The sequence below is a fragment of the Eleginops maclovinus genome, chromosome 12 (genome assembly GCF_036324505.1).
Source record: "Eleginops maclovinus isolate JMC-PN-2008 ecotype Puerto Natales chromosome 12, JC_Emac_rtc_rv5, whole genome shotgun sequence".
NCBI lineage: Eukaryota > Metazoa > Chordata > Actinopteri > Perciformes > Eleginopidae > Eleginops > Eleginops maclovinus.
The window spans coordinates 2,912,698-2,934,076 of NC_086360.1; the positions used below are offsets into that span (position 1 = coordinate 2,912,698).

The window sequence follows — 21,379 nt, forward strand, 5'->3', positions numbered from 1 at the left end:
TGAAATGTTGCCCCTACCATTGAAAAATAATTTAAATTTACATTTTGAATGGTGTAAAATGTTACTTAATCCTTGCTTTCATTAATATTTATGTATTTGCAGCATTTATAAACCTTTTCATATGGAAGTTGACAATCTGACCGCTGACAGGTAAGTTACATGTGAATTCTGTAAAGTCGCATTTTAACAAATTTTCTCTGGCTATTTAGATGTAACTTTTAATGTACTTTCATTATTTCTAATTTATTGATTTTAAACATAAAGAATACTTTTCAGTGTAGGACCTGTTTTGTCACTAACCTCAAGAATCATATATTTGTTTTGTTTGTGTCATTTGGTATTACTTTATACATATAAATGTCAACTTTTTGGGGTACCAAGATCAGGGGTAGAACATAAATCTTGAATAAATAAAGAAAAAACAAAGGGGGGAAAAAGTGGACTGGAGCTCCACTGCAAGTCTGAGCCGTGGCGTCAGGGCGTCACCTGGAAGTAGTCACGCTGGGCGGGATTACCGGAACAACAAGATGGCGGAGAGTGAAGAGTTTCGGGTAGGCTAAAAGAAAAACACTGATTGTCACTTTCGTCCGTCAACATTACTACATGTCACAAAAACTTGAAACAATAGGATGTTATAAATATGACGCTCGGAGTTAACGGGCTCTGATGATAAAGCATTGCTTGATAGAAATATGCACTTTTTAGAGCAGGTCGTTTGGGTTTTCGGAAGTTAGCCTTTAAAGCTATCAGACGCTAATAGGTCTCGTTGTTTCTCTGCAACTAAAACCCTTACTGAATTAGTTTTTCACTGCGTCTGGTCGCGGTGTAGTTTCCTTTCTACGCAGGTGTATAACGCTGTTAAGTAACATTAGTGATAATTAAAGCCCTCCTGCACAGAGTCGATAACATGCAGCTGTTATCGCGATGATACGACAGCTAGCAAAAAGTTAACGCTATGGTGTCTAAATACATTATTTTTTAACACCTTCATATAACCTTAGCCACACTGATTTGAAGTCTTAAGGTTGTTGTTTTTTAATCGTTTTTATCAATTTACTAGTTTCCTTGTATTATACTGTTATGTGTACACTATACTTCCTGTAAACAACTCATGTAAACACACAGCTGAGTCTTTGATTATTGATTGATAATTAGCTTGTTCGGTCAATATAAAGGGATTTAATGTGGTTAAAGGACGCTGGGCAGTTGTTTTGATTATGAACTTTATGTATTACACATCTCTGTCTAATGTAGGCATTGTTACTGTGATATAATGAAAATACAAGCAATGCTGATAATCATTTCGCAGTGTGAGGCAGTAGTGAGGGTTACTTCATAAATGTTATCCGTTACTTAACTATTTACATGCTAAAAACAAGCTGAGGCTGTTTAACCGTAATACATCTATTACTGTATTTGTGTTTAATCAATCAAACGTCCACCTACTGCATTACAAAATGATGTTATTTAAAATAACGAGGAATTAAAGTGTCTAAATATAAGCCATACAGAAAATTCATTCAGCACGTCTACCTATAATATATCAATCTTTATTTGAAAATGTATTGTTACACTGTAATTCTGCTAGTAATCTCAATTTCTTTCTTTATTTAACAGTAATCTGTTAATGTATTATCCTTTCAGTGCTATTAAAAAAAGTGTGAGCAGGGAGCATTTGTTTGAGGCGGGAATAATTGATTTATGGAAATAGGCCTATGCTTGTATTCGTTTGTAGCGATTGGTGTGAATTTGCCTCAATATTTTTGATACAGATACAAAACATATTAGAAAAAAAAGGTCATCCAGATGCACCTAACTGTGTTGTCTACATACTGTATTTGCTATCAAGCCAGAAATGACACACCCAATAAACCCCCTGAATGTGTTAGTAACTATGCAAACATGACCAGTTCTCAAAGTTTAAAATGTGAACAATGTCGGGTTTTTGAATGTCTTAATGTTAGTTATGCAGAATCGTTTGCTTTTTTCTCTGTTGTTGGTGACACAGGTACACAGAATAACACAGATCATTGACTCAGTGTCATATCAACATGGTTTGCAATCAGCAGTTTCAGTTAAACATCCAACCCGACAAGAAATGTAACAGAGAGGGACGGATCAATTTATTAAGTGCAAAAACAGACGTACCTACCATTCAAATGTCACGCCTCTGCAATTCTACAATGTTTGCATCTAAACCTGTAGACCCTGAAAGGATTTAATAGGAACATGTAATAATGTGTGCACACAGATATTGAATTGATTGTGTTAACAAATTCTAAATGTATTTTCTTACATTCCTGTTCATGTTAATTGATTATATTGAATTTATCATTTGTATATGAGTTGACTGAACATTAAAACATACAGTAGTAATAAGGGAATCACAGATAAAATGATGTATTAAAGTAAGCGAACCTCATTGAACCCAGACTTATGATTATTCCATTAATGCCACAAAAGCCTGGCAACAAAAGTTTTTTCCAGATTTCCTCAAGATACAGGTTTATCGTAGAAAGGCATGCATACAATGTGGTCAAGACTTGTATTATGAGTTGTTGTTTGGGCTTGATGGTGGCTTGTGTAGTGTCTTCTTGTTTATATCAGCAGTAGTGTTCAGCAGGTTACTTGACTTGGTTTAACTGTCTCTTCAGTTGTGTAACTTATAGAGGAATCAAGAGTGTGCCAGCTTCAGGTGTTTCTGGGATTTATTTGTCATGAGAAAAGAGGTTGAAAATCAAAATTCAGGCACTGTGTCACCAGAATTATTCAAGGATCAAAGACCCATTGGCCCAATTCCAATCGGAGTGGACTCCGTCTATAGTCACACTCACAGCTGAATGACGCTCCTTCTTTAAGGCAGAGGGTGCAAATACAGCGGCAAGCTTTGGGGATATTTCCCGTCTGTGACAGAAACGGGAACAGCTGTACATTTTTTTAACTGTAGTTTCAAATCAGCCACTCGCCAACTAATTATAACAAAAGTCCAAAATGTTTTAGTGGCGTTGCGGTTTTTTAAAACCTCCTCCTCGGATGTTTATGAGCTGCTTAGTTTCCTGTTAATATTCACAACTTTACAATCAAATCCACAGATCTAATGTTTTCTACACTAGACACGGGTATATATGAACGAAGTAATACAAAATGATATGTAACCTCCATGTTGGTTACATCTGTATGATAATATTAAATGTCCTTCTTTTTTTGCTCAGTTCATAGTCGACGTTCGTATGGAACTATGTGTACATAGCGTGTTTTGAGGGACACAAAGTCAGGTGGGGCAGCAGGTTTATCAGGACCAACTTCCACTCTTGTTTGTTTGGAACTGTACTCAATGTGGCGGACCCTCCCTACGAACGGAGAAAAAGTGTGTTGCGGTCGGTCGTGTAGGCGTGCACTCTCTGTTGCCCTGTGATGTGGGGGGGGTCAACACAGTTATAACTGCCTTTTCTGTTCGCAGGAGTCCTTCCTGTAGCAGAAACCTCTGCGTGTTGACAGGTAAAACTGCCGCGTGGCACCACACCGACACCAGCATGAACCTCCAGCAGCCAGCACCCCTCATCCCCCCCGTCCACCCTGATGTGCAGATGAAGCCCCTCCCCTTCTATGATGTGCTGGACGTCCTCATCAAGCCCTCGAGTCTAGGTGGGGTTTTCTTTTCTTTTTGCTTTAAACCAGAGGTCTTCAACAGGGGGGGTCGCGACCCCCAGGGGGTCCGCGGAGGTACTGCAGGGGGGTCGCGAAATCTTTGGTTGATTAGACAATTTTTTATATATATATATTTTTTTTACAAACCGTTTTTTCCCACAAATTGCAATGTCTTTAAATGCACAACACAAATCCAAAATATTATAGCGAACGGAAAAATGGAGGCAGATGTGCCAATCACGAGGCCGTGTGACACACGCTGGCTCATAGACATAATATTATGTACGTTCAGACACATATATGACACAAAACCACTCACCCAGTTCTGGATCTCTTGCCAGAAAGACTTTCCGCAATTGGCAGGAAAAGCCATGATGAGCCTTTTGCCCTTTGCCACAACCTATCTTTGCGAAAGTGGATTTTCCTCACTGACTTACTTGAAAAACAAATACAGGTCAAGGCTGCAGCCTGAGGCTGATATGACCCTCTGCCTGACAACCTCCATCCGTCCAAGGCTGGATCAGCTGTGTGCTGCTCATCAGGGTCAGACATCTCACTGATGTGAGAGTACGTGTGCCATCCACAGATGGTTTGAGGATTCATTGTCCCATCTACATGCATGTTTAGTGTTAAAATCTCATAGCGCAGTGTTTGTTTATAAATGACAGTGGCACAGCCACTCTGCACCTTGCACTTGTTTAAAGTTCAAACTTTTATTGTGATTTATTTTAATAGCCCTGTGTTGTGTGCAAGATATATGTTCATAAATGGCAGTGGTACGGCCACACTGTACCTTGCACTTGTTTAAAATAAAAACATGAATATATTAACCTGTGTATTATTTGAATAGCTTAGTATTGAATGTACAATAACAGTATCTATGTTTACACACTGCACTAGGCCCCGTTTAATATAAAACACAATTGTATGCCATATTAATAGTAGGGGGTCCCTGCTCCAACTCTCCATCAGTTTGGGGGTCCCTGGCCTGAAAAACGTTGAAGACCCCTGCTTTAAACTGTGAGACATGTAACTCCAGGTTATGATGTCATGACTCGGACAAGGTATGGTTTCATACAGCGCCGGAAAAAATGAAGATACCACTTCAGAATTATTATTTATAGGTTTGTCTTTGAGTTAAATTATTATTATTTATTTTGTATTGTATTCTCTAAACTTCTGACAACATTTCTCTGTGTTGGAATTCAACAGACACTGGAATGGCTGCCATACATGTAGAGATTTAAGAAAAATGTGGAGTGTTTTTTCCGGGGATGTATACCGATGCCAAAGCATTATTTAAGAAGTTGTTAACAGCATACCACCAAAACATTTTTCATGACTATACTTTCCTGAGTAGGTTGTACAAACCACTTAAATGTGTTGAATTGTGTAAATACAGCCAGCTAGGGAATTGCTTATCAAAAGATAATACCACATTCATGTCGTATTGAAGCTTTTTCAAAATGACGGCAAACGAGACTGGGCCAACAAAACAGATCAACATCGGCCTATGTCACGTTTTTTGCCCATGTTTGACCCATCTGTCCCTAATTCTAAAACAGATGCTTCAATAAAGGACTACTTAGTAGAATGAAGGACTTCACTTGTTTCTGTAATATGTGAAAAATCTAAAGAAGACAAATAGTATGAGAACAAAACATGTTTTTCATGTAGGCTATTAGGGCTGAACGATTTTGGAAAATAATCTAATCGCGATTTTTTTCCTCAATATTGCAATTGCGATTTAATATGCGATTATTTTTTCAAGGTCCTCTTCTCATGTATTTTTCAACAAACACAAGCAATAAATCAATCGTGAACCTCGTGAGGTAGCAACAGTAGCGAGGCACATTCTGCACAATACCTGACGTTGCGCAGCATCTTCCTTTTTAAAGCCAAAATAATTCCACACAACTGACGTGCCGCCCCTCTTTGGTACCAAACTTCCAGCCGTGCACTCTTCTGACGAGCCTGAGGCCATTGTGCAACAGGTTCAAGCGCAGCGTTGACTTCTTTCCTTGCCCGCTCGGCTCGCTCGCAAGTCACGTGACCAGATCACGTGACCAGTCAAATTGCAGCCTTTGCGGTTGGAAAACCTCGTTTTGTCATATTGCGATATTATCGCAAATGCAATTAATCGTTCAGCCCTATAGGCTATACAAACTAAAAACAAACTTTTAATATATTCAATTAGGTAAATACAACCAGCTGGGTAATGGCTTATCAAAAGATAATGCTGCTTTCATGTCATATTGGAGCAATCGTAATTTTGAGCGTTCATATCAACTTGGCACTTAATAGTACAGTAGTGGCTGAAAATGAAAAATGGACCCTTGATATCAGAAGAGGACAGTCTTCAATGATATTAAACCCACATTCTGAGTTATTTGGTCAATAAAGAGTATTTGAATCCTCACATGATCGACACCCTATGTGATTAACAAGACTTATACCTTGAGAAGGCAGTGCCAGCTATCAGTAACGGGACAGTTTGTAATTCTTCCAAAGAAAGGCCTTACCAGAGAAAATTGTGCTCCTTTGTCCCCAGTGTAGAACTTTGAATTCTGAACACAATTAGCCTTTGTTATGTCAGGGTGAAAGACTCAGGAGAGATTAGACTTGAGGAAACAGCCAGTTTCAGTGCACTAAGCAGAGTATTTGAGTGCATGGTGTGCGGATTGTGCAGATGAGTTGGGAATACTGCAGTGATCCACCTGAAAATCTTCCATAATGATAACGATTTGTTCTGTATGCAGCTTATTAATGATTCTATGTGTGTGTTTTTAGCCTTGGTATCTTGGTTTTGTGATGAGCAGCACTCTAACTGTCAGTCACCATGTGTGTCTTCAGGAGCGAGCCCGGCACAGAGGTACCACCAAGAGAAATACTTCATCTTTGCCCTGACACCACAACAAGTTCGTGAAGTGTGCATATCCAGGTAGGACTGCTAAAGGAAACATGCCATGTGGTTTTAATTAATGAATATAGTTAGTTTGTTAAACCTTGTTTCTTTACAGGGACTTTCTACCAGGGGGAAGACGAGACTATATGGTTCAGATTCAACTGAGGTGAGAGTTGTCTCTGACAAAGCATCTGGAGATACTTAGGACCTAAAAGAAAAAGAAAAACAAATGGAAGAAATACACATTTATTTGAATGAAGAGAGCAAAGCATTAATCAAATCTCTTTTAAAATCATATAATACCTATACCTATTTATTATAAATAATATGTACAGTGGGGCAAAAAAGTATTTAGTCAGCCACCAATTGTGCAAGTTCTCCCATTTAAAAAGATGAGAGAGGCCTGTAATTTTATCATAGGTATACCTCAACTATGAGAGACAGAATGGGGGAAACAATCCAGGAAATCACATTGTAGGATTTCTAATGAATTAATTGGTAAATTCCTCGGTAAAATAAGTATTTGGTCACCTACAAACAAGCAAGATTTCTGGCTCTCACAGACCTGTAACTTCTTCTTTAAGAGGCTCCTCTGTCCTCCACTCGTTACCTGTATTAATGGCACCTTTTTGAACTCGTTATCAGTATAAAAGACACCTGTCCACAACCTCAAACAGTCATACTCCAAACTCCACTATGGCCAAGACCAAAGAGCTGTCAAAGGAGACCAGAGACAAAATTGTAGACCTGCACCAGGCTGGCAAAACTGAATCTGCAATAGGTAAGCAGCTTGGTGTGAAGAAATCCACTGTGGGAGCAATTATTAGAAAATGGAAGACATACAAGACCACTGCTAATCTCCCTCGATCTGGGGCTCCACGCAAGATCTCACCCCGTGGGGTCAAAATGATCACAGGAACGGTGAGCAAAAATCCCAGAACCACACGGGGGGACCTAGTGAATGACCTGCAGAGAGCTGGGACCAAAGTAACAGAGGCTACCATCAGTGACACACTACACCGCCAGGGACTTCAATCCTGCAGTTCCAGACGTGTCCCCCTGCTTAAGCCAGTACATGTCCAGGCCCGTCTGAAGTTTGCTAGAGGGCATTTGGATGATCCAGAAGAGGATTGGGAGAATGTCATATGGTCAGATGAAACCAAAATAGAACTTTTTGGTAAAAACTCAACTCGTCGTGTTTGGAGGAGAAAGAATGCAGAGTTGCATCCAAAGAACACCATACCTACTGTGAAGCATGGGGGTGGAAACCTCATGCTTTGGGGCTGTTTTTCTGCAAAGGGACCAGGACGACTGATCCGTGTAAAGGAAAGAATGAATGGGGCCATGTATCGTGAGTTTTTGAGTGAAAACCTCCTTCCATCAGCAAGGGCACTGAAGATGAAGCGTGGCTGGGTCTTTCAGCATGACAATGATCCCAAACACACCGCCAGGGCAACGAAGGAGTGGCTTCGTAAGAAGCATTTCAAGGTCCTGGAGTGGCCTAGCCAGTCTCCAGATCTCAACCCCATAGAAAATCTTTGGAGGGAGTTGAAAGTCCGTGTTGCCCAGCGACAGCCCCAAAACATCACTGCTTTAGAGGAGATCTGCATGGAGGAATGGGCCAAAATACCAGCAACAGTGTGAAAACCTTGTGAAGACTTACAGAAAACGTTTGACCTCTGTCATTGCCAACAAAGGGTATATAACAAAGTATTGAGATGAACTTTTGTTATTGACCAAATACTTATTTTCCACAATAATGTGAAAATGAATTCTTTAAAAATCCTACAATGTGATTTTCTGGATTTTTTTTTCTCATTCTGTCTCTCATAGTTGAGGTATACCTATGATAAAATTACAGGCCTCTCTCATCTTTTTAAATGGGAGAACTTGCACAATTGGTGGCTGACTAAATACTTTGTTGCCCCACTGTATACTGTTTTCGTGATGACTCCAAACTAAACCGATTATTGATTTAATTATGTTAGCATTTCATGAAGCCATCACCAGAGAGAGCACTACCCTAACACTATTTGTTTTATTGATGTCACACAGAAACAAGACATTTTGTTCATAAATGATGTTTTTAATTGCAGTAAACCCAAGATTTGGGTTTTGTATTTTTTTGCTTTAAAACATGATTCATTTGTTTCAATTATTTGTGCAAATAAAGCAGACAGAATACAGGTCTGCTTCAGTAAACAAAGACAATACAGACAACCAGAATTATATAAATGTCAATTGACATTCAACAATATTGTGTATCATTTATGATGTTTTGGTATCAGAGGATCTATATCAGCCATACGCTGCCCTGCTCTGTAAAGAATAGCACCAGCATTAAGAAAAACTGTCCACCTGTGCTCCCATTATTAATGATCCATCACAGGTTTAGCAAACACAATGAACATGTACTTTAAAAGGGGAAGACACTTGTTCAAAAACACTACAATACAAAGGTTTTGCTGAACATAATTTGAACTCATAAAGAGTGCTTTTTTCCTGGATACAGATTCTGTCTCTTAAATTTTTCTTCGTGTTGTCAGGTTTTGCTTGTCAGAGACGAGTTGCACTCAAGAGGATAACTACCCAAACAGTCTGTGTATAAAGGTCAACGGGAAACTTTTCCCTCTGCCAGTAAGTGCTTTCTTGTACTCCAGAAGTCAGTCCAACTGAATTGATCCCCATACAGACGCTAACAAAGTCTTTTGTTCCCGCAGGGTTACGCACCGCCACCAAAAAATGGTGTGGAACAGAAGAGACCGGGAAGACCTCTCAACATCACCTCTCTGGTCCGCCTCTCCTCTGCTGTACCCAATCAGATTTCAGTGACATGGGCACCTGAAATTGGAAAAGTGAGAAAATAAGAATATATACTATCTATTCTTTTCCTGTGCTCGAGTTGGACATTTTGGGTCATTAACAGTGCACCAGATTCCGTAAAGGTGGTTTGTTTTAATGTTTTACAGACCTATTCCATGTCTGTGTACCTGGTGAGGCAGCTGACATCACCATTGCTGCTGCAGAGGCTGAGGATGAAGGGCATCAGAAACCCAGACCACTCCAGAGCACTAAGTGAGTACACCGTAAAGCCTTCAGGGGTGCAGTACAGTTTCACACAACCTGTTGAGAGCTAGTCTGGAGTGGGCCCCTAGTGATGACTGAGATGTGTGTTTTTACTTTGGTTTTTGCGTATGGTATATCATTTTTTAATTTAAATGAGTCATTCTGTTTCCCACGCCCTCTGTATTCCAGTTAAAGAGAAGCTGACGGCAGATCCAGACAGTGAGATCGCTACAACGAGCCTTCGAGTCTCACTCATGTGCCCGGTAAATGAAGCACCCATGTTCAATGTTTATGTGACTTTTAAATAGCACGTTTTAAATTATTCTGACCATTATGCTGGTCAGGCACAAGAGTACCTTCAGTGAAATACTCATTCAACCAGAAAGTCCTTTCTGCCTGTGGCCATCAGACTGTACTCTGTGAGGGGCAAGCCCCCAGCACTAAAAGCCGAATCCAGAGTTATTTTCTCTCTCCTATCATCTGACTGAGCCGAGAACAGGAGATCGAAGGCGGGGCTTAAGGGAAACTCCAGTGCACATGCTCTATTGGTCCATGTATGGGTACTTTTGAACTCGACAGGCAGACATGATTGCTAATTTGTGACCTTTTGCTATCAAGCGTCAAGCCATTTTGGCTTTGTGCGCCACTGACCAACTGTCTTGGGAATAAACAAAGCCCCACCCCTGATGCTGAACACCAGGCACTCTGAGTCAATATGCTGGCATAACAGTTATTTTGTTTATATAATGTTGTATAATTTTTCATTTTGATAGCATCTTTGTGGACATTTTTACTTAAATTTGTATAATATATATATTTTGTTTGTCACGAAAAACCAATTTCCAACGGGAACTATTACATTATTTCAGATTTTGAATAAAATATAGTTCCTCAACAAATGTGAAAATATTCTCTGCCCATTGATCTGATCCCAGTATGATCATGCATTGCTCTGCCACAGGTTCTGCTTTGAGATACCACTGGTGGGTGCCAAAGTCAGAAAAATTCAATAAACATAACAGAATTACATTTAAAAAAACACAAAGACTGAAGAGCAGCTTCGCCTATAACCAATAAATGAGCACTCCCTTCAGAAGTCGAGTTATATTGGTTGTCATGCCATAATTATTAAGTTAAATTAATATTGCCACTGTTGCAATCCTTGTCTTATTGTGACCTTTCCACTTGTTACATTACACAAATAAAATGCCTTTTTAACATCGTCCCATTATAGTGTTATAAAAAGAAAACTCACTGGCAGCTGCTGTGTTCATCCCTCATCACTCCATCAGAGAGTGTTGCCTTCAATAACTACCTATTTTACCTACCTAATATTATGGTTTTATGTCAAAGTTAATGCAGCACCACATCTACCACCGACACACTGTTTAATGCACCTGTGAGTGCGAGACCTTTTTAAAAAGAAAAGTAAACTTGCATGAATTGAACCAAGCCTTTCCTCAAAGCTCAACTCCTGACTGACCTGTGTGTTTTGTCCTCCAGCTGGGTAAGATGCGTTTGACGGTGCCGTGCCGGGCGGTGACCTGCTCCCACCTGCAGTGTTTTGACGCTGCCCTGTACCTGCAGATGAACGAGAAGAAACCCACCTGGATCTGTCCTGTGTGTGACAAGAAGGCTGCGTACGAGAGTCTCATCATCGACGGGTCAGTCCCATTTATTCCAAGCATGGCAGATCCATTCTTAATTTCTCTGCTTCTCATCCTAAAACTTTGGCCGCTGAGAAAATAGGCGTAATGTTAACAATGCACACAGTTTCTCACCATATCTATCCAAACTCCATCAATTTGATGTATTCTAAATATAGATGTACCTGACCGATACAAATAATACAAATTTTGCGTATCGACTCTATTAAAGCTGATCAAAATCTGATCCTTTCTTTACTGTGACATGTTTTGTCCCGCCTGTTAATGTTGCAGTGCTACTATCTTTAAAGACAGCCAGGCTCTCCACTACATAGTTTAACCTTCCTTAAAGGTCTCCTATTATGCTATATTTGAACAATATATTGTAGGGCCATATCTATACAAACATGTCTGAAGTGTTTTGCTCAAAATATCAAACAGATCCCCCATTGTAGCATGCCTCATCCCCCTCTATTTCAGCCCTGTTCCTGAAGTGCTGATTCTGTGACTGTAGCTTTAAATGAACTAGCTGCTGCTGGCCACGCCCCTTTGGAGCTGCTGCTGGCCACGCCCCTTTGGAGCTGCTGCTGGCCACGCCCCTTTGGAGCGTCATGATCTCTCCTCTGATTAAACGCCATATTATGTTCCAAACCACATCCAGCATTATTTCTGAAACAGTATGGAGCTCAAACGTTTCTCTCTCGGTTTACCACAAGGACAGGACCTTTATATTACACACAGTCTCTCCAGTACAGCGTTAGCTCTGAGTGTGTCTGATCCGGATCAGCTCGTTTGTACCCCCGTTTTTAGAGGTGTGGGTAAGGAGGAAAAGGGAGAGGGTTTTATTTATGTATAAAAATCATGAAAAAGTGCATTTTGCGTAATAGGGGACCTTTCAATGTAGTATGCACATGTAATTCCATGTGTGTGATAGAGTTTACATGGTATTGCAGAAACAAAACATTGAAGGTTCAGGATTGGAATATATTGATATTTATCTTTTCAGTCTTATCAACGAAGACCTTCCACACGTTCATATAGAGTAAAATTAACATGATATACTGAAGTCTTAACCCATTTAAGCCAGGAAAGCGTTGCCACATTTCTACCATTCAAACCGGGGGCGCTGTTGCGTCATTCTACCATTGAAGCAGGGAAAACGGATACGTCATTTTCTATTACAAGAGCTCTGTGGTATTTTTTTGCATAATTATCGGCCTCTTAGCCCAATGAAATGCATCAGAATATACACGTGGCATTGTTTGGATTTTTTTCGAGCAATCATGGCAACTGCAGAAGGAATTCTGAAGTTAGTGATGGTAGTGATATTGACGATCTGCACAGCGCTGATGACATTATTGCTGACGACTTTGAACCCATCGATCCAATCGACCGGGATTTATGGTTAAGACATATGTTTGAAGACGGCGACGATGATGACCATGAGTTTGAAGGTTTTGAAACCAAGTGGAGAATTACTACTCTAATCCACAAAGTTCTTTCAACCGCACCCCAGGGGTGAAAGTCGATTTACCTGCAGAGGCCACTCATGAAAGCAACTCTGTAAGCTCTCAAATACTTTCTGAATTGTGTTTCTATCTGCTACAGAGGCTGAGAAATCAATTATTTAGTAGGCGTTGACACAATTGTTGAATTTCCAGAAAAACTTCAGGTTTTAGGGAGTTCTTCTAAAATCGCCCATAGGTTTTACAGGCATTTTTTCTAGGTGTTTTAGGTCTAAATCCCTCATTGTAGTGAATACCTGGGATCTAAAGTCATGGGTCATAAACTGGAAACCACCTGACCAGTGAGTGTGCCCCTGCTATAAACTGCTGACCGAGGGGATTTGTTCTTTGTTCAGTTTATTCCTGGAGATCCTGAATGACTGCTCCGATGTGGATGAAATCAAGTTCCAAGAGGACGGAACCTGGTGTCCCATGAGACCAAAGAAAGAAGCCGTCAAAGTGTCCTCACAGTCGATTTCAAAAATAGAGAGTAAGTACATCCTCCTGTTCCTGAGCAAGGTTTGAAATGATCCTACCAACAGTATGTTGTCACCAGCTGATCCGTACTGGAGACCTGATGGTTCTGCACATGTGTGAAAATGCTGCTATCTCCGATGATGCTGACTGAAATATATCGAAGCATTTTACGGCAGTTTCTGGGGGTGATCTTAAGAATGTTTTTAAGATTAAGTTTGTTTTGAGAGTTCAGTAGTGTGCAATGGACTCGGAGCTGAGAACCACAGACAGAAAGCCAGAGAGGGACAGACATGTTGGTTTTGGATTCTTCATGAGAATTACTGTTAATATACAAATCTATGTCGGTCTAAACCTTTGAAACTTTTAGCTACAGTTCCTTTGCGCCAGTCTGCTGTGGTCCCCCACTCTACTGAGCCCAGCACCACCAAAAAGGCAGATGTGATCGACCTGACTCTGGAAAGCTCGTCCTCCTCTTCCTCTGATGAAGAGGACTCGGACCCTCCCCTGAAGAAACGCTGCATTTACATTTCCAAGAGCGAGGACATGCATGCGAAGGGGTGAGCAAGCCTGTCTTTGTCCTTTTCTACAACTATAAATAGACATACCTGCACCAGTGTTGTTCCAGAAACAACAAACTGAACATATAAGCTGTTCATAATTCCATCCATAAGTATGACATCAGTGACATTTAATGAATGAGCAGAGAGGAAGCCCCAATTAGTGGTCCACAATATTCACAAGTATTCACCTGAATACCGGAATGGCCTTGAGTCCAGCTTCATGCTTGCTGGGCACAACGACCAATGGCATTATTTCTAAACTTAAAATAAAGTCATAGCTCAAACGCCTTACACTCATGAATTAGAGTGCCAGAAAGCCTTTCAACTTCAAATAATGTGGCTGGTTAAGAATGGAAGAAGCTGCCTCCTCCCTTTCAGATTTTGATAGGGTAGATAACAGGTTATTCGTCTCGATAATGTCCTTCCTGGACCTAAACCATCACAGCAGCCCAAAAAAATGAGTAGTAATATAGAGCAAGGATTTCTACCCAGTTATGGGTCAGGCCAGTTGAGATCGTCCGGTGTGCTGTGTGAAATGATTCAATTTCTAAATAAAACAAATATTATTTAGTTGCTGCACATAAAAAAAAAAAATCTAACAGTGCCATGTTCCCAAGCAAGCTTAACGTTTACAAAAACAAACACGGACTATTTTGTTTGCTTGTTTTTAAATCAAATTCTTATTTTCCCTGCTATACAGCAGACATGTGGACTCGAGTCATGATTTTAATGACTTCAGACTTGACTTGATCAAATTCGGCCTGACTTGCTAATACTATTAACTCGAGACTTGACTCGGACTTTGCCTCTTTTACTTGTAATGACTTGACATGTCTCGAGTCAAAAACTAAATTCCTGATCTTGGACAACCTTCCCTGCAATGCTAACTTGCGAAGCCCCGAAGAACGTAAAGTGCGAGAGCCGGCAGGCAAGCGCAAGTGATGCAATCATGTGGCGGATTTTGGCCTTTTTGGATTGGATCAGGGATTTAACCAACGTGATTGGATAATCCCCGGTTTTCCCCTCATTAATATTCACGGTTTTCCCGGATTTCATCTATGGAAAAGATGCAATTGCACCGCGGAAGGAAAGCCTAGTTGAGAGCTGTCCATCTGGTCTCTCTCTCTCTCTCTCTCTCTCTCTCTCTCTCTCTCTCTCTCTCTCTCTCTCTCTCTCTCTCTCTCTCTCTCTCTCTCTCTCTCTCTCTCTCTCTCTCTCACCCCCTTACATTTGGAGGCACAACCAGAGAAAAATACATTTTCCTGATGACTGTACCCGTATTTTTCCCTCGACTGTACTGATTTCTGTTGCACAGATGTTCTAGTTGTGCACAGAAGTCGAACAAACTGTTGTCAAAGTTGACTTTACAAATGCCTGAGAAAACAACTTTCCAGAACTTTCTCATGCCACATTACTGTGGCATGAGAAAGTTCTCTCTGTCTCTCTCTGTCTCTCTCTCTTTCTGTCTCTCTCTCTCGCAAAAGATTTCAACACAGAAAACATTGAACATATTTCAATCTGTATTTATAAAATCAGACTGTAGATTAGATTGATATGTTCAAATGATGATCGATAGTCTAATAATTGAAATATTAAGTGAAGAGTACATGATGACTTGGACTCGACTTGCCCTTCTCTGTCTTTACTTGGGACTTGACTTGGACTTGACTGCTAAGACTTGGGACTGACTTGTGACTTGCTAAACAGTGACTTGGTCCCACCTCTGCTATACAGCCCCAGGAAAAATCAAGAGACCACTGCATCATTATCAGTTTCCCTGGTTTTACTATTTATAGATTTGTCTTTGAGTTAAATTATTATTATTTTAGTGTATTCTATAAACTACTGACAATTTTTCTCTGCGTTGGAATTCAACAGACACTGGAAAGACTGCCATACATGTAGAGATAAAGATTTAAGAAACATGTGGAGTGGTCTCTTATTTTTTTTCGGAGCTGTATCAGGTTACAATTTCTCATTTTGCAACTTTTTTGGGTTGTTGGTCGAACAATTATTTTTTCTGTAAACAATAATCCTCACTAAAGGTTGAAAACAGAACATTAGAACAGGGGAAAAATAAAATAATAATGAAAGTATGTCTATGCTATGGAGTAAATCATGAACTTATACAAGACCATATGCATGCATGAAATAAAATTCACACTGTAACCCCCCCCTCCCTCATCCCTTGTGTTGTTCTGTTTTGTTTTTTGTGTGTGAGCCTTTACGTCATATTGAATTGCTGTCTTTCCTTTTATGTATGTCTTTGAAAATATACACTAAAGTCTAGATGAAAAGAAATGTCTGCCCCAGACTGTGACAGTAATGCTTGTGTGTCCTCTCAGAGTGTTGACCTACCAGCCCACTGTGCGCGTGCCAAATGTCCAGGTCCTGGACCCGTCCTACCTGACCTCTACGCTGGCTGACTATGCAGTCCCCTTCCACCCCTCCACCCTGGCCTCCATCCCCACAGACATGCAGAGTGAGTTAGTGGGAAGGGACTCTGACTGCCAGCATTACCCCTACGGCGCACTGTTAACCATCTTTCTCTCTAACCTGCAGGTCTGGATTTGTTTTCCTTAATTCAAGCAGATCCTCAGGTCAGTTTTCTACTGTGATCACATTTCTCTCATCTTATCAGTGTAAACCAGAATTCAAAGCTGAAACAGAAAGTCCAATTGCTACTTACAAAATGTAGGCTACTTGTTTAAGCTGCTTTTTTGTTTGTGTTGCAGCAAATTGGAAAAAGAGTAAACTGACACTGACTTACTAAACTTTTTTTATTGAGTTGAATAAGTTAAGATAAGATATAGCCTAATCGGGAAATGTTTTTGTCACAGCAGCATGTTAAAATAAGGCAGGGCACATTATTTGAAAAATAAAAAGAGTGGAAAATAAACAAACATAAAATAGAATATCTCCAAATAGAAAATAAAACCGAACTAAAAAGTAAAATATTGACCGTGAAAGATAAGAATCTGTAGACTATCTGTCAAATCAAAACTATGAAGGGCAAAGTTTCAGCTAACATAATTTAAATGTTGGATATTATTTATATTAAGTGTTGTAGGAGTCGCATAATAAATGAAATGTAAAATGTGAGGAAAAGTCCAGTTAGCAAAAGAGCAATATGGAGCAGCGAGTTTTCGGCCTGCCAGAGGAGATTCGAAAAAGAAAAACAAATGCATAAAAAAAGTTGATCCAGGTTTAGTTTGTTGCATGCACATGGTCACAGCAGTGCGCACTGTGGCCACGGTCACTCAACGCCTATTTCCCTATTAAATGTATCTGAGACATCAGTATAACAGCTGTAGCAACCAAAAAGTAAAATATCATAAAAATGATACCCAAATAAGGTGATTAACAACTAAATAAAATAAAAAGAATAATAAAGATCAAAAGTCGCTAATAGAATTGTAAAAATAAACAATACAAGTAAAAACCTGTACAATAAATAAAACAATATACGAATAAATAATGAATAAAGATTAAAAGACCAATTAAAAATGGGATGGCGCTAGCTGTCCACTGAGTCAGCCTGACTCAGCTCTTGTTACTAGGTGGATATAAAAAAAGAGGGCAGAGTTGGAATTGTATCTGAGCAGTGAAACACTGTTTGAGTGGACTTGAATAAATGATTGTTGTTTCCTCCTGCTCAGCATTACCGGCCGCAGATGTTCCTGGACAACCTGACGAGCAGCATGCAAAGTGCAGCCAGCACCAGCTCCGCCCTGGTGTCCTCCTCCAGCAGCCACTACGACACCAGCACCCACGCTGCCAGCTCCATCCACGAGACTCGGGTCATCACTGGAGGAGGGGGCAACGGAGGGGGCACTGACAGCGGCATTTCAGATATCATTTCACTAGACTGAGCCACATCTCACTGGACCTCTTCAGGCCTGTTTTCTGTGGCCTTCTCAGTGTGCACTACGTGAACATACCATGTAGAATTCTCCACAGAAGCACCCACTCGAGCACTTTGATGATCTGAGCATAGTAACGTTGTAAAAAACTCTATTCTTTGTGCCGTTGGGGTTCTTCAAAAGGGTTTTGCACACAGGATGAAACATAATTTGATGGCCAAAGACAACATTGTGAGTCAGTGTATTGTGATCTCTCTTGACCAAGTACTCATCTCTTGGTGGCTGCGGTTCAGGAGGCAGAGTGATCCCCACCCCCTGCAAACAACATGTTGAAGTGTCATCTAGCAAGATACTGAACCCCATATTGCCAACGATAGTGTGGCTAACAGCGTGTGAGTGTGTGTGCTTAAGTATTTATCACTCCTGATGAGCAGGTGGCACCTTGTATGGCAGCCCTCTGCCTCTGTATGAATGCGAGTAAATGGGTGCTGACGTGTGTTGTAAAAGTGCTGTGAGGGCTCCCAGAGGCTGGAAGACCTGTTTGACTCTGGGAAATACTCTCATGGGCTCTTTTACCTCACATGCCATTAAAACTTGAGTTATTTGGTTTTCGTACCAAATTTCCCCAGCGTTTTAGCTTTGGTTTGGTTATGTATTTCTTAGTGGTTTAGCTTTGTTTCAGTCCAGTTGTTTTATCACTGGTTTGGTCTCATCCTTAGGAAAACCCTGTCTCCTCCTGACTTGCTTTCTGTATCAGCCACCACTCATTGACTTCAGCTCTGTGCTATTGTATGCTGGGCAATCAGTGGAACATCCTCAAACATGAAAGGAAGTCATTAGTTGTAGTGTTCAATTTAAAAATATTACCTGGGGATGTTTACTAGTTTATTTTAACTTTGAATTTGTGTCATCATTATGCCCTGAACATCTAGTCTTGTGGCCATCCTTATATACTTGTTTATGTGAATAACACACACTCACCTCTGTAGGGTTTTTTTTTCCTCCCGCTGATAGGTAAATATCTGTAATCCTTGTTTTTTTTTTAATATTGTTTGACATTTTTAGAAAATTGAAATCTTCATTTATACCAATGTTCATCTGACGTGAGCCTCTTGAGAGCTGGCTGACCTGCGCTGTGCCTCATCGTGAAAGAATGGCGAGACAGACGGAAGGAGAGCTTGGACTCGCCACTCTCAACTTGTTTCACACAGCATCCATGCCGGTGAATGAAATTTAAGTATGCCGAAAAATACTTTTGGACTGATGAACTGTAAACAGGCCGGTCGGTTATTCAATTTTTATTTTTAAGTGTTCTACCAGCTGTTACAGGGCAGCGCTCAACCTAAAAGGTTCCTTTGTGATTAAGTCAGAGCAATAATAATTTAATTAGCATTAGATAATAAAGTTGTAAATGTAGTTCGCAGTAAATGGTTCCAGTTGGTTTCCACTCTGCCTCCCGAATCCAATCCCCTTCCTTTATGTACAGTCAAGTTGTTGGCCCAGAAGCTAAAATGATTTTGCAGATCCAAAACTTACACTCATTTGCCTTCTTTCAGCGATTGAAATGATCAGATGTCTATCAATATCATCCGTCTAAGTACAGAGCAAGAGTCAGGGCCTGGCTAGCCTAGCTTAGCATGACTGGAAGCAGAGGGGACCAGGTAGCCATGTTCTGAGGCTCAAACCTGTCTATCCTGACCTCTCTAAAGATCCCAGATACACACGCTCCGTCCCGTTTGTTTGCTTCAGACACAAACAGAAATAAAATCTGTTATTATACCGGGCATTATGTGCTACCCCAAGCTAGCTGTTACTTGCTGTCATGCTAAGCTAGTCTGACCAGGTCTGGACTCAAGCTGTGCTTTAAACAGGCATAGGAGCCTTTCATCTAGGTCTCAGAAAGAAAGTCAACAAGTGTATTTCACAAAATGTTTAGCTAACGTACTCACATATCATCATTGTGGGACGGTTTTGTTGCAAACACTAATACTGCCAAAACTGGGATCCTCTTCTCTTCAGTCTCTGTAAATCTTCTGAGCTGCATGTGTTCAGAGTGTATGCTGATGACGCTGTGTTGTTGGACAGGGATAGATGGATTGAACATGAACATTCACTCAGTGTCAACACCTCCCCTTTCTCATATCAGCCAGTAAACCGGGCAGCTACTGTACTCTACACTCCTACATGATCGGGATGGCTTGCTGTGCATGTGGACTCCAAGCCATCGGGAGCTCAATCTCAGGGACCTGCTCTCCACTTTGAAACATACTGGCACATAGAAAACAACACTGTCAGTATCTGGAACTAAAATACAGATGGTGGAGGGGCTAGTGAAGTTTATTTTCTAGGTCTGTGTATTTGTGTTTTTCAAACACTGTTAATGAATGTTGGCAATTTAAAGGCTGTGATAACGATCAGTTCTCCCAAACTGAAATAAATCTCACTTAGCTCAGTGGCCTCCGAGATATTACGTTTCAATACATTTTAAACATTCACCGGCTTGTGAAATTGATCACGTCTCACTAGGGACAAATAACCCATACGTCATTGGCAGATGGGCTGACCAGAGCTAGCTGTTTCCAGTCGTTATGCTAACCAGGTCCAGACTCCGGCTCTGTGCTTTAGTTGATATCCAAATTCTCACCTAGGTTTCATTCATCAAGTGTACTTCCCAGAATGGTGTGTTCTTTTTCTCCAGTATCCCTATGGAGGCCATCTTTAATTGAACTTAAACTGTGAAAACTACGTTCTTATTCATTGAGTTGTGATGAAGGAAAATATATTATCTCGAAACCTGGAACAATAAAATTCAAACTCTGCATGGAGAGATACCACTGGTGACAGGCGAGATGTTTGTTTGTAATTCTGGGAAACCACAGTTGAAAAAAGTCCAGATTCAACAGCATCAATTTTGTTCCCAGCTTTACAGCCTCTATTCTCACAGACGGGCGGGGGAGGGTTAGCATTAAGGTCTCTTGTTTTATGGAATTACTGGTAATACTTTTGGAAAGTTACCAGGCAGATGTTGTTTTATTGTGTACCCTTCGTTCGTTATGTACTTTGAAACAATCCAGATAACTTAAAGAAAGTTGCTTCAGATTCACAAGGTTTATTACAGGATGGTTTATTACAAAATTGTCTCTGTTTTTCTGTATTTTAAACTTGACATGTGTTGGTGTTTTTGTATTATTAAAATTTACTTTTTTTTAAATCAGCTAATATCTGTAACTTGGAAATGTTTTAAAGGTGTTTATTATTCCAGGAAGTGAACCTGCTACTCGCTGAAGGTAGAAAAATAAGATGCTATAAAGTGTATGAGGAACACTTCAGCTCCTTAGTGATCACATGATTAAAAATGAGCCAATCAGACACAAGGATTTAACCTTTCCTGCCCCATCGCTTCAAAACAATTTATTCCTAAGGAGTTATTCTAAATAAAAGCGGGAAGGCAGCTGCTGCAAATACTGTGCTTACATTACTCTGTTCTGAACTGTTCACATGGCTTCATAGATACAAACGTTTGGTAGATGTTTCTGCTGGGCTGTTCAATAATCCCACATCAAGGTGTGACCATAATCCATTGCTGCAGTAATGTCAGTGTTTAAGAAGTCATTGAGTTTGAGAAAAGTAAAGAACTTTCCCCTTCTGCAGTTTGATAACTATGATCCATAGACAATGCTTTTGGATTTCAGGTCTGATGTTTTTCATT

The 21,379-nt window shown here is 40.3% G+C and overlaps 1 protein-coding gene and 1 long non-coding RNA gene across 2 annotated transcripts; one reads left to right on the forward strand and one right to left on the reverse strand.

Moving 5' to 3' along the window:
• The first annotated feature begins 478 nt into the window (after window positions 1–478).
• On the forward strand, window positions 479–20,885 carry pias2 (protein inhibitor of activated STAT, 2). Its single transcript, XM_063897517.1, has 14 exons — window positions 479–551; window positions 3,461–3,645; window positions 6,502–6,589; window positions 6,669–6,719; window positions 9,100–9,190; window positions 9,274–9,408; window positions 9,523–9,628; window positions 9,809–9,882; window positions 11,123–11,283; window positions 13,127–13,260; window positions 13,615–13,804; window positions 16,153–16,289; window positions 16,370–16,407; window positions 17,467–20,885. Exons 2-14 carry the CDS (start codon window positions 3,534–3,536, stop codon window positions 17,677–17,679), a joined length of 1,530 nt encoding a protein of 509 aa, XP_063753587.1. The 5' UTR covers window positions 479–551; window positions 3,461–3,533; the 3' UTR covers window positions 17,680–20,885.
• Window positions 8,780–19,748, reverse strand: LOC134873717 (uncharacterized). Its single transcript, XR_010166977.1, has 3 exons — window positions 19,620–19,748; window positions 11,103–11,356; window positions 8,780–9,394 (listed from the first exon to the last, which is right to left on the reverse strand). It is a non-coding gene; the product is annotated as an uncharacterized LOC134873717 (long non-coding RNA).
• Window positions 20,886–21,379: the final 494 nt, after the last annotated feature.